This window comes from Gadus macrocephalus, chromosome 18 (assembly GCF_031168955.1).
Source record: "Gadus macrocephalus chromosome 18, ASM3116895v1".
Classification (NCBI taxonomy): Eukaryota; Metazoa; Chordata; class Actinopteri; order Gadiformes; family Gadidae; genus Gadus; species Gadus macrocephalus.
Window position 1 is genome coordinate 7,315,865 of NC_082399.1, and position 13,006 is coordinate 7,328,870.

The 13,006-nt window shown below is 48.5% G+C and overlaps 1 protein-coding gene across 2 annotated transcripts in view; it reads left to right on the forward strand.

Annotated features, from left to right (window-relative positions):
• Positions 1-13,006, forward strand: part of adkb (adenosine kinase b) — a 71,717-nt gene that overhangs the window by 11,804 nt on the left and 46,907 nt on the right. For both annotated transcript variants that reach the window (XM_060037260.1, XM_060037259.1), the window contains exon 4: positions 1,472-1,550. In XM_060037260.1, the coding sequence (XP_059893243.1) occupies positions 1,472-1,550 (79 nt within the window). The remainder of the gene's footprint in view (positions 1-1,471; positions 1,551-13,006) is intronic.

Below are 13,006 nucleotides of genomic sequence, written 5' to 3' on the forward strand. Positions count from 1 at the left end.
CAGTGCAGGGCGGCGACGGCAATGGTGGTGCTTTCGGGGGGGGGGACCCCGCCGCCGCCGCCGCCGCCGCCGACCTCCTTAATACGGCACATCAACTTGACGAGCAGAGGGTCAATTTCCTCAGCCCTTCGCGTCGACGCTAGCTGCACCTCCGGGAGCCTGCCTGCGTGAGCCGTGCACTAGAATTCGCATTATTCATGTTCCCCCCCCCAACCCCCCCCTCAACGCCACTTCCCGCCCGCCAAGAAAAACGCTCCCGTGGCGTCGGCTCCGTCGCATTAACCCGACTCACGGGGCGCTTGTGGCCGCCAAGGTGTGTGATGGTGTGCGGAGGAGAGATGCATACATTGTGGGGACAGGTACGGTTATTGTACCGAATTCCACCGATCGGCGTCGTTTGGAAACCCCGCGCTCGTGTTGTTTAGCCTAGGTCCGTTTGGTTGTAGTCGCTGTTTATTTAGATGTGTCCCCCCCCCCCCCCCCCCCCATCTCCAAAATAAACTGTTCTCGCTATTGGTTCTTAATCTCTCAAGTGTAGTCAGGAAGTCATTCCAAAGCGCTGGCTATGAAATGGAAGATGAAAAGTTTCCCATGCCGTCAAAATGATTACAGTGCCGTTACCTTTTTAGTGAGTGACATTTGAGGGGACCGTTGAAATTCACTGGCTATTCATCTTGCTTTAATATGGGTTAACTGCAACCATGTGGCGAAATGTTCCCAGTTTTTTCTTTTCACTTTTATCAAGCTGACATTTAGGCCTCTTTTTAAACTCCTGCCACATTTGCGGTTAAGTATTCCCTTAACCAACTCCAGTGTTTCCTCTGTGTGTATGAGCATGCGTACATGGAAAGATGGTGTACGGCATTTATATTTTGTAGCGGTAGTATTAAAAAAAAACAATGAGCTACTGGATATCTATATACTGGTTAAAAATCCATACCTCCTTAGTCATTTTGTACACTAGAGGGCTTGTATATTGCTTCCCCTTTGACAAGCAATAAAGCTGAAGTGTTACAACCAGTGTGATTACCTTATCCATAATCGATGCCCCTATTGATCTTGGATCACCGCATACTGTACAGGAATTGCTCCTTCCAGGTTCACTACCTTTTCCCCCTCACTATATTATTTCCCTGCCTCTTTTAAGGCCATTGTTGTTAAGCCCAGATCTAATGAAATTATTTGAGCCGTGCAAATATCATCATTGGCCCAAAGCAGGACGCGCCGTCGACACTGTGCACTGACCTCGTATTGACACAGTGTTGTTACCTTTGGTTGTTGTGCCGCTTCTTCAGGTGAAAGGATGACCGATTTGCCCCCTCTCCTCTGTGATCTAGAGTGTTGCTTTGGAAAGTCTTCCGTATTTTCGTCAAGGAGAAAATGTTTTTTCTTCACCTCGACCCAAAAATACTTACTTTGGCGGGGGCCAAAAATGAGTTGTCTCCCATCTCATGTTCTGCCTCTTTTACAGGTTTGAAGAAATTGTGAAGAAAAGCCACGTCGAATATCATGCGGGAGGCGCAACCCAGAACTCGGTGAAAATCGCACAGGTTAGTCTTCAACGCCCCGAGGAACTGATTTGAATGTACGACTCTAATACCCTCGTATAAAGTACTGCATACATTTGTGAACGAGTTGTTGATGTATGATAATGTATGAACATCTGCATTTCTGGGGAGGCTGGAGAAGCCTTCTCTGGGGTCTGCAGAGGCCCCGGTCTAGTGTCCATCTCCGGGTGTTGAATCTTCTGTTCCCTCAGTGGTTTACGGGGTTTAAGCAAGGCGGTGAAGCCGTTGAGTGTGCAGACAGTCATTCTTCTCTCTCCTGAATAACTCAAGGAGCTTCCGCCAGGCCTATCTGGGAATACAGAACATAGCTGTACGGAGCATTGACGTATTACAGTTTTAGACTGCCGTTGAAAGAGTGAATTCATCAGACCTGTCATGGAAAGGGGAACGCCAGGGGATGAATTCTTAATATCTTCAATGTTATCTGGTTGGCCTAATTTCCTGAGACGTGTCAAACATCAATTAGGGAGAATTACAAGTAGAGGCAATTAACGTGTCACAACATATTATAAAGAACAAATGGTGATGTTCCCCTCACTCTGACGCAGTATCCGAAAAAATAAAAATAAATTGATTGCCCAAATCTGAAATGGCAATCTAAACTCAACAAGATGATACTGAATCATTATTTTTCTTAATGCTGGCAGCAATAAGTGTGTAAATTGGACACGCTGTGATTAGCCGCTGATAGGGATTTGGTTTATGCACATTAAACAAAGGAGCATCAAGCTGAAAAAGAATTTCCTTCTGAGGAAAAGTGAGTGCAGAAGCTAATTGACAGGCTGGTGTTCTTGCCAGCCTCTCTGTGTGTGTGTGTGTGTGTGTGTGTGTGTGTGTGTGAGTGTGTGTGTGTGTGTGTGTGTGTGTGTGTGTGTGTGTGTGTGTGTGTGTGTGTGTGTGTGTGTGTGTGTGTGTGTGTGTGTGTGTGTGTTGGTTATGAGTGGAGCGGGGATAGGAAGACGGGGCGAACCGCATCAGCATGCTTTAAGACAGTAAACATCCTCTAAAAAGAGATCCAGAGCCATGCTCCGCCATGCAAACACTGTTTAATTATAAAGATCAGAAGTGTTTGCATAAAACCCGCTCTGAGATATTAGTTGCCAACTGAGTTTTTTATGTATGGAGAGCCTATCCAAACTTTTCCAGACGCGGGTCTCCGTGTGAATGTGGATTGAACGGTTGAATGCTCTCTTACTCCATTTCAATTGCGTGCCAATTTTTCTTCAGATGACTTCCTTCCTTTTGTCGTCCTAGGGATGCAGCCATATTGTTTTGCACTTAAGACACAGCACTTAGTGTCGGGGTTTTCTGTTTCATATCGGAGGTCACCGGGGCAACTGTTTCAACGGTTTTTACTAAATCAGATGGAAAAAGGAGAGTTTTATTTTCTCTTGGTACTGATGGCAAAACCTTTTGTGTTCCCCAGTGCCCTTTTGAGGAGTTCTCACTCAACCCAACGGGTGTCGTGATGCCATGGCAGCATCAAGTCTGATACATTCCCCCCCCCCCCCCCACCCCCTGCTTATTTGATTACTCTCACCCTCCGGAGAGATGTGTGCAACAGATTCTGAAACGCTCTGTATCGGATTAGCGTGTTTTTTTTTCTGTTTCCCTTTTCTCCCTGCACCCAAACGTCTCTCGTGCAATCTTTTTTTTTTTGTCAATATACCTCGAAGCGGTGCCTTCTTCACCTTTTCGCTTTCAGGTTCACGGCGCTCTTTTAAGAGAGAAAGCAAATGCATTATGCATCAACCAGCTCCCTAGATTATCGCATTGTTGCACCCCGCAATATGTGGAACTTCAAACCTGGCTGCATTGTGGCTGCCGCACCTTCAAACACGAGCGATATTCACCGCGGAGCCGATTCCACATCAAAGGGCACAGGGGACTAAATGAGATGCTCGATCCAGGAGCCGGTCCGCACAGGAGCGCCACTAGAGAGGGGAGAAACGTTCAGTGGCTTTAGCCCAGGTTCTCTGCACACGGCGGGGGGAAACCCACGGTCTGGAGTGGGGCCGGCCGGGAGGGGGCGGGGCGGGAGAAATCAATGACCCTTTTCTCCAGAACCCCAACCCCTGCCTCGCTGGAGCGAGGGGCGTAATGGGCTAAACACTCCCATAACATGCAAGTTTTAAATTTCTGCGTTGGCAAGGAAAATCCCACCTCTTAACAGGATGCAGGGATCAATGGTAATTGGATTTGGTAACACAAGAAGGGGCTCAAGCCAGGCTTAGCCGGATAAGTATTGTTTTCCGCTAACTGCTATCTCTGCCCCGGTTGCTTTGATTGAGATCATTTACCGCACTGTTTGTTCGTCATCAATTGCTCGCTGTCAGTGCTATCTTAAGCAGCGGCTCCTCTTATCCATCTGCGTGGCAGCAGCAGCAGCAGCAGCAGCTACAACCTCTCCATATTAAGAGCTTCCCCGAAATACCAAAAAAAGCCCATGCATAGTAGACGTACGAGATGTCCCACGGTAGATATGTCAACACGTTTGTACTTCCTCCCCCGTGCACCGCTGCTCCTTCAGAAAGCCCCAGATCTTATCGGGATCACTCTTCTGACAACCCTGCCAGGTTGCGATGCTAGCATGCGTGCGCTGTGGGCGCACGCATGCTAGCATCGCAACCTGGCAGGTTGCGATGCTAGCATGCGTGCGCTGTGGGCGCACGCATGCTGGGCGCTCTGCTCTGATTCTTTACATGACACTGGGAAGATGGAAGTGGCTTGGCCTGGCTTGTTGAAGGCTCCAAACAACGACAACAACGCCATGGTTTTGAATGAACTGGTCGGGGAATGGTTCTGCAGGTACCTTTTACCTGCTGGTACGAGCCGCACTCTAACGCCACACAAACCAAGGAGGAAGCCCCATACATCTGAGGCCTCCACACATCGGCTATGATTCCTGTTTTTCATGTTTCTTTTTTTTGTTTTAATCTGAATAGAAAACGGTCGCTACGCTGGGATTGTTACTGGATTTGAAACGGTGCAAAGCATCCGTGGCGTTTGAGGAGGGGGGGTTGCGGGGGTGTGAGATTACTGAGGGGCTGTGTTGAGAAACACAAGTCAGTTTATGAAGACAGAACATCAAAGTGTGGGAACAGCTCTTAAGGGGCGTCAGAGTGAAGTGTGTTAGCATAGACCTGCTCCCAGGGAGTTGTTGCTGCTGCTTCTGCTGCTACTGAGGCTACCAGGAAACGGGCAATATACTCAAAATGCAAATAGCATGCTTCATGTAAACTGTGCGTTTTCATTACATTGCACACAAATCGACAGCATTAAATGTTTTCCTTTCTTTGCAGTGCAAATGTTGTTTTGCATTTTCTTTTTATTTCCCCCCCCCCCCCCTCAGTAACACAAAGGACAAATTGTTCTGTGTAGATGCACTAGCTGTGAACTCGGAACAAAAGGAGTTGTGATGAAGTGTGTTCTCGATTCTTTATTTAGATTGTGTGTGGTGTTTGGTTGCCTGCATCGTCAATTCACCACCATGTCTTAATTATTGTTTAGAATGTAAAGGGTTTGAAAAATCTTCCCTTACTGTTATGGTGTCTGTTTAACATTTCCCTAAGACCTTTGTCAATTCTGGTACGAGGTGAATGGGGCCCAAGGCTTGGATGTGAGCTCCGAGCGCTTAATTGGAAACGCATGTGCACAGAACGGTTGGATGTGAAAAAAAAATAAAGAGGGGAAAATCACCGAAAAAAGTCCCTTTGCACTATTTGACTGTGAAAGGCCCTCGTATTATGTTGAGTTCCTTAAAATGGGGTTTGATGTCTCATTTCAAGGCATTGACTTACTTCTTGGGGCGAAAAATATTCCATGACCTAATGTTTGGCTTTACAGCTCGTTTGTGTTAAATCAATAAAAAAAAGCAACTTTTCCGCCTGAATCTTTTTTTTTTTTTAATAGACCCAAAGTTAGAAAAAGAAAATGCCCATGTCTGTAACCACTTAAGGAATGAAGGATAGATTACAAAGACAGGAGAGACACTGTGCACCAGCTATGTGTGTGTGTCTGTGTGCAGTTGTTTCTTTTGTGTCGGGAGATTGCACAAGCTAATGTATAAAATGGAAAGAAATCACGGCTAACTGTTTGTTGATTGCATCCATTTATTATCACTCTATGATCAGTGTTTAGGCAAATCCGTTATAACAAACCCTCCCGCCGCCTTATTAAAGTGTATTCAAGGTGTGCTCGAGGCAACGCTATGGATGGATTAATACGTGACAGCTACACAAGAGTTTACATGCTTTCATGGTTTATTTATCGGCTCATCTGAAAAGCTGCAGTTTGTGTGTTGCCCATACCAGAGCGGGGGTGCATATCTCAATGAAATGAGCATGCTAATGAATGATTCAGAAGGATAACCTGAACCCCTGCAAGCCTTTGAGTTTCTTGCTGCGGAAAATGAGCCTTTCAAGTACATCCTTTTAGTTGTTCAAGCGAGGCCTCTTCCGTTTGTTTAAACACAGGTTAACCTGTGTTGCCGCCGTCGAGCCCAAAGACCACCTCAGGGGGGTACCTAGCCTGACCCCGTTCCCCCTTCCTAAGCTCCTAGTTCATGTGTTCCCGTGGGAGAGACCAGTTCCTTTTTTGGGAGATTTTGGAAGTAAGGTGTCCTGAATGTGTGAGCGGCATCAAGATACAACCCGGCTACCCCTCCCCCTGGCCTTTTTTTTTGTCTCGTTTTGATTGTTATACATGTTCCCGAGCACAAGCGCTGGAAGAAAGCAACGGCTCATTCGCTTTGATGAGCGATGTGCTCAGTGGAACAGCTTCAATGTCACCCGCCATGAGGCAGCTGTGAAGTCTCAGCTCACGCCTCGTGTTGCCGTTTACTCCATGATGAAGTGGAGATATCTATGCCAAATACAAACACACGCGCACACACACACACACACACACACACACACACACACACACACACACACACACACACACACACACACACACACACACACACACACACACACACACACACACACACACACACACACAGTTCGCGCACACAGATTGTTTTTACAGCCCTTTTTGTAAGCGGTATCATGACTTTGTAACAGGTAATACCGGTGTAGTCTTGGGATGTCAAAGACAACGACGAGGGGGAAGGTTGTATGGCAGGCATTTTCTCATCGCATAAACGTTAGATTACCCAGAGTGCTCTGTTGGTATGTTTTCTCTCCTAAAATATTTATCAAGTGATACCGTATATCTCATGTGAACATTTCGACTTCTAATTGAATTTCTCCCCCGCCCACTGAAACCGGGCTGGGGGGGATGGGTTGTATTGGTGACATATTACGGCGTGTGTCGAAGCTAATTTGCTAGTCCATTTAGGCTGCCAAAGGGAAGACGTGGGGACCAGAATGTAGCTCATAAGTATGCAGCGGGAAGCGTGTTGATTAGCATGGAGGCGCTCGGGAGATCCCGCACGCTCAACGTGCATCATCTGGCCTCAGAGGCTGGCCTTGGAATTAGAAGTGATGCCTTGCATAACGTGTCCTTCCTTCCTTAATACGTCTCGGCTCAGAGGCAGTGAGTGTGGGGGGGGGGGGGGGGGGGGGAGAAGCTGGGTCCAATGCGTTACCATTGGACCCAGCTTGCTTTTGTTTGGACGGTTCCACAGTTGTCCCGCCCCTCCCCCTGGCTGGGTTCTGAGCACAACATTTCAAAGGATCGGCGATACAGACAGCCGTGCCCATATCTGGCGGCATTCCTGTGTCAAATTACGGAGCGATGTATCGCACTTGAGATGCTCTCCACGTTTGCTCTGTTCTGAATTTAGACGCGGGCACTTTTAGGACAATGAGCATCGATGGGAAGACGGTGGAGGAGCGGGGGGGGGAGGAAGAAAACAAGACGTATTCTTGCGGCTGTGGAATGGCTTTTGCAGACACAATGGGCTCGCTAAATGAGCCATTGGGTGGAAATGATCTGTTGGCTTGGGTCAAGCAAGCGATGAATATAAAGATGATGTGCGTTTGTACGCGACGGCTCTACATATCCTTTTTGATTATTGAATGCTTGCCCCCCCCCCCCCCCCCCCTCGCTTGTGCCCCCTCTCCCCAACACACACACACACAGAGACACATCTCTCCACCCCACAGGATGACTATAGCTGCAGTATTTATCTGGCACATTCTCAGCATACTCCTGCTCTTGTGGTTGAAGTGTTGCGTAGCAACAAAGAAAAACAGCTTTAAATATTTTGGTTTTGGTAAAAAGGTTTTAAAGAAAATACAGAACAGCCCACAATTACTGTTCATTTCTTCCAAGTTCATGAGTTTAGCTCTGCTATTGTGCCACATCACAAAAGACATGCCAAAATAGGCTTTTGTCTTTATTTGGGAACACTGTGTGATCATCCGCTGGTTATCCTGCGTGTATTGTTTAAGGTTGTAAGGGACCTCACCTCGAGCAACGTGTTGCCGGTGTTTCGTCTGCCCTCGCTAGTGCACGGCTGAGGCTAAGCATGCTATTTTAAACGCTCGCTGCTAATTTGTCGGCGGAGGACGCCTAGACGCAGCCGATTATCCATGACCGCATGGGAGGCCGTGGGGAGGGCGAGGTGTAGATTTGAAGTGATGAGCCTCAGGAAAAACAACCTGGGGGCGGGGGGGGGGGCGAGAAGGAAGGAGGGCGGGGGGCACGGGCATAAGGGTGGAGTTGAGGGATGGCGGAGGGTAGGAGGGAGGGAGGGTGGGTGGCAGAGCAGGGTGGGTGGCAGAGCAGGGTGGGCAAGAGACGGAGAGGGCTGGATGACGCACAGCAGGTGACAGACGGACACTAATAGTAATGGAGCTTATCAGTGTAGCGCTCGCTTCCTCTTCTCACTGCGAGCCCTGACATCCTCCTCCCACTCCGCCCCCTCCCTCCAGCAGGGGGGTGGCCGGGAGCGCACTGTGTGGTGCGGCCCCCCCCCTCCCGCAGAAAGGGCCTGCCAAATACAGGTCCCCCTCACATATAAATTGCATCATTAACGACGACTCCCGAGATTATTCCGAGCTGCGCCCACCAGGGACATGTGGCGGCTGCTGTGGCTCTCTGACTTAGCTCAAAGACGTCCCACGACGAGCCGGGGAGGGGGGGAAACAATCGAGTCATGAGAGTATCAGGATTCTTTGCTTCCACAGCACAACCTGAAGTATCATCAGGTTGACCCCAAAAATCGTGTTTTCTGACAGAAACATGTATGACAGAAATGTAAACCTATTGTACACGCATTAATGGTACCTTTTTAGAATTAGGGCATTTAGCAGATGCTATAATCAAAACAGTTTTCACACCGACAGCGGAGTCCACTATGCAAGGCGCCGGCCAGCTCGCCAACAGCTCGGGAACAGTTAGGGATGGTGTCTTGCTCAGGGACACCTCGGCACCCAGCTAGGTCGAGCCGGGGATCGAACTAGCGACCTTCCCGCTCTACCTCCTGAGCAAAGCCTACCCCCATACCGTCCTACAGAGGGTGCTGTACTGTATTTCTTCATAGTTTATAGGCATTAACTATGTTGTGTTCAGTTCGGACACATTGACATAAACGACAATGGTGGCCACCGACGGCCCTGTAGAACCCGACCCTAATGCTATACCTAGATGTTGACCGCACATAAGAGTAAATCGCACCAAGAAATGTCAAAATTGTGTCGCAACTATTACGGAATCGCAATGTATGCAGAATTAAAATACATACCGAATCGGCACTCAAAAAACGTAATATGTTATCCCGAGGTCCCGGCGGATTCACATCCCTGATATATATATTTTTTTTTCCCGAAGCAGGCTGTGATTGGTTCTTGCGGTCAGGGCTGGCTTATTAAATGGCCTCTCTGTTATTACCAATCTTTTTAATTCCTCTCTTAAGTTCTTTTTGGGACTCTTCAGGACCGCCAGGGGAAAGACGGACCCCCGTTAATGGCAAACGCCTGGCGCCCCTTAGCCTAATACTGATTGTCCTCTGTTTAAATTGCATTAGGCAGTCGGCACCGTCGTCCATTGCACCTCGGAGGGAGGTCCTTAAGCCCAATTGATAACTGCGGCGGGCGCCCGGTGGTGGCTCACCCTCCGGATCAGCTGGCAATTAACTCTGTAATTACTCTCCGAGGTCGGGGTTAAGCTCTGAGCTAAAGGTTGGGGCAGCAAACATTTTCATATGATCCCCGATACTCCATTATCGTCCCTCGCAGCGACCAAGTTTCTAGGGGTTATAGTGGGCGGTGGGGTGTCGGGATAAGGAGGGGGGGGGGGATACATTACACAGAGACTCTTGGCAATTACTCTTTGGTGATTATCCCCCCGCCGTACAGTCCACATGATTAATCTGGATTCCCCCTGTCCCACCGCATCCCTGCCTCTGCTTACCGTGCAGGTTCCCCTCTCACCTGAACAAATGGCTCCTTTAGACAAAAAGTGCCAACCTTTTACTTTTTCCTGGCTGTTAAAAAAATAATAATAAAAGAAGGGAGGGGTTGGTCTGGTGCTAGTGTCAGGGGGGGGGGGGGGCAAGGTCTTGCAGTAATACCAGACAGCCAGACATGGGGTGGGGGGGTGGGGGGGAGTTAGAGGAATGGTTGGTGGTGGACAGGGGGGGGGGTTGCTGCAGGTTGGTTAATAGTGTTGAATAAAGGAACATTTATTTTTGTGCTTCGGCCTGTAACAGCCTCAGGAAATAGCTCAGTCTCTTGATCGGGAGCAAATCCTATTAACTTACAGTGCACTCACTCAGGGTAATGGGCTCCACCTTGAGACTCGGCGCACCCCCCCCCGCTCCCCCTGTCCTCCGACATGCTCATACCAGTGTCTGGAGGGCATGGTGTGGGGAAGACCACCACCAGGCGTGGCCTAATCGAGTCAAACAATCTGCTGGGTATGGGCAACACGGAGTGGGGCTGTTGATATCCAACAAGCTCATTCAACAGGCCCCTTCACACGTCCCTAACCCAATACTGCGGGATCAGTGCTTGGGATCAGTTCAAGATCGGGTTATTTGAGCCCCTGAGAATTGTAAAGTGATCCCAGCGCAGCTTTTTGCCTCCCTCGCAGGGGTGATCGCAACTGTTGGCTGGTAAGGACTGCAAGCGCCCAGCCAAAGAGCAGCCCATTCATTTATTTAAATGTGCTTTTCCCAGAAGTGTGTGTGTGTGTGTGTGTGTGTGTGTGTGTGTGTGTGTGTGTGTGTGTGTGTGTGTGTGTGTGTGTGTGTGTGTGTGTGTGTGTGTGTGTGTGTGTGTGTGTGTGTGTGTGTGTGTGTGTGTGTGTGCGTGTTTTATTTCCGAGAATTTGGGAATTGCTCCATTTACGAGAACGTTTATATTTATTTTTAACCAACACAATGTTTTTTGTGTGACTTATTCTATGACAAGTCTGATGACTTTAAGATAGCGGTTCTTGGTTTTAAAACCTCAAATGCTGTAAATCACCCGGGAACCTTACGGCAAACACAATTAGGAGGCTCATCTGGATTGGCATTTGGCATTGTGGGTGGCAAGGTACCTCTTTATTTTTCTCAAACAGAAGCAAATTACTCATAACTTGCCTGTTTCCTGACACGTGTGTGTGTGTGTGTGTGTGTGTGTGTGTGTGTGTGTGTGTGTGTGTGTGTGTGTGTGTGTGTGTGTGTGTGTGTGTGTGTGTGTGTGTGTGTGTGTGTGTGTGTGTGTGTGTGTGTGTGTGTGTGTGTGTGTGTGTGTGTGTGTGTCAAACATGACCACATCCATTGCCATCGCTCCACTGATGGATCGTCGTTGGGCTTCAGGGCTGCTCATAAATCCATGTTCAAAGACATGTTCTTTCTGCTGTCACCGGTACCCCTTGTGCCTGCTGTCACCCAGCTGTCTTATGTCGGCAGAGTTAGAGTGCACACCTGACACATACAATTTATTGGGAGCATTTTTGGTGTGTGTACCATGGGAGTTAACATTTTTTGATTCCCCCTTTTTTAATTTATTTCCCACCAAGTGCTCTGATTGTGATTCTACGCAACGACTCCCTACAATTCCCCCTTCTCTCTCTTCCGGGGCCGAGGGGTACACTCTCAGAAGATGGCCGCCCCATGTGCCATCGGAAGCGATGATCAGCAACAAAAGAAAACGAGTGTGGATCAATTAGAGGTTTGTTCTGAGCCCAGCGTTGCACTGCGTCCTCCGCCGTCACCGCCACCACTCCTCGTTAGGATCCTTGGCCCTCGGAGGGGGAAGGGATTACGAAATGACAGCCCCTCGTGTCGGAACAAGTCAAGCTGATTCGCTGCATGTTGAAGAGGTTCCCACCAAATGTTCCCGCGCGTGTTAAGGGAGCGGCGTTAACCTTGTTTTGATTTGCATCTCCTCAGCAATTAAGATAATACGTCCTAATTAGAATTTTTAATGTACCGCTGTGAGATTTTTGATAATTGTACAGAATTCTCACCGGTGATTTTCCCCCTGCATTCCCGTCTCCTCCTATGAATTCGCGGCTGATTAGATCACCGCTCTAATAAGATTTGAGTTCCACTGTGAGATTCTCTTCCCACGTCTCTGTCAGGCAGAGCTATTGAGTGTAATTGTGAAACAAGTGCCCCTTGACGTGACAAGACATTCGCAAGCTGCTGAGTGTACCAGTCTTAAAGGCCCACTCCAAAGTTATTTTTCAAACCATTATTTGAGTGAGTTTGGCAAATAGGCACTAGTAATCCCACTGCTCCTGCAAAGCTATTACAAAACCGGCCCACTGCTATTTGACCAGACAGCTTGTCTGCCTGCACCGTGTATTTTATTATTTCCTAATTATGTCTTCATTAAAGTTGGGAAACTTTTTTTTTTTCGAATCTGTTTAGAAACGATTCGGGAGTCTGCTGTGGAGTAATTATGTGCTGTTTTATCAGCTGTGTTGTGCCTTGTTAAGACGGATGCCAAACTTCCCTCCCCCCAAAAAACGGCCAACGTGCCCCGCAGGTGAACACTTGGTTCAATCCAGACTTGGGCATGTTTCAGCAACGTCTCTGTGTAGACGAATGCATTAACCATTAACTATGGAGGTTTGGTTTTCACAGTGTAGTTCACAGCCGTGCTAAACAGACTCAAGCTTCGTGTTTGTTTTTTGTGCAGACTGAAGGGCTGATTGGTTCCACGTCGACGCAACGCAAGGGGGTTTACGGACCCAATACATCCTTGTGGACTTTCCTTGCGGACCCTCCTTGCGGACCCTCCTTGCGGACACCGCAAGGGCTTGACATGTGCCTCCCACTCACTAAAACCTGACGCAGGCTGACGACCCGCGTGGTCATTGCGTTGTGTCGACGTGGAACAATAACTGAGCCTTGAGAGGGCAGCTGATTTTACCCGCGGCCTGTCACTGGCAGCAGGGGCAGGCCACAATGCGTATTGGCAGTTGATACGTTCTGTTGATAAAGTTACACGTGGGACCGGGGGGAGAGCTGACACGGAGCTGTGTGGAAAAAA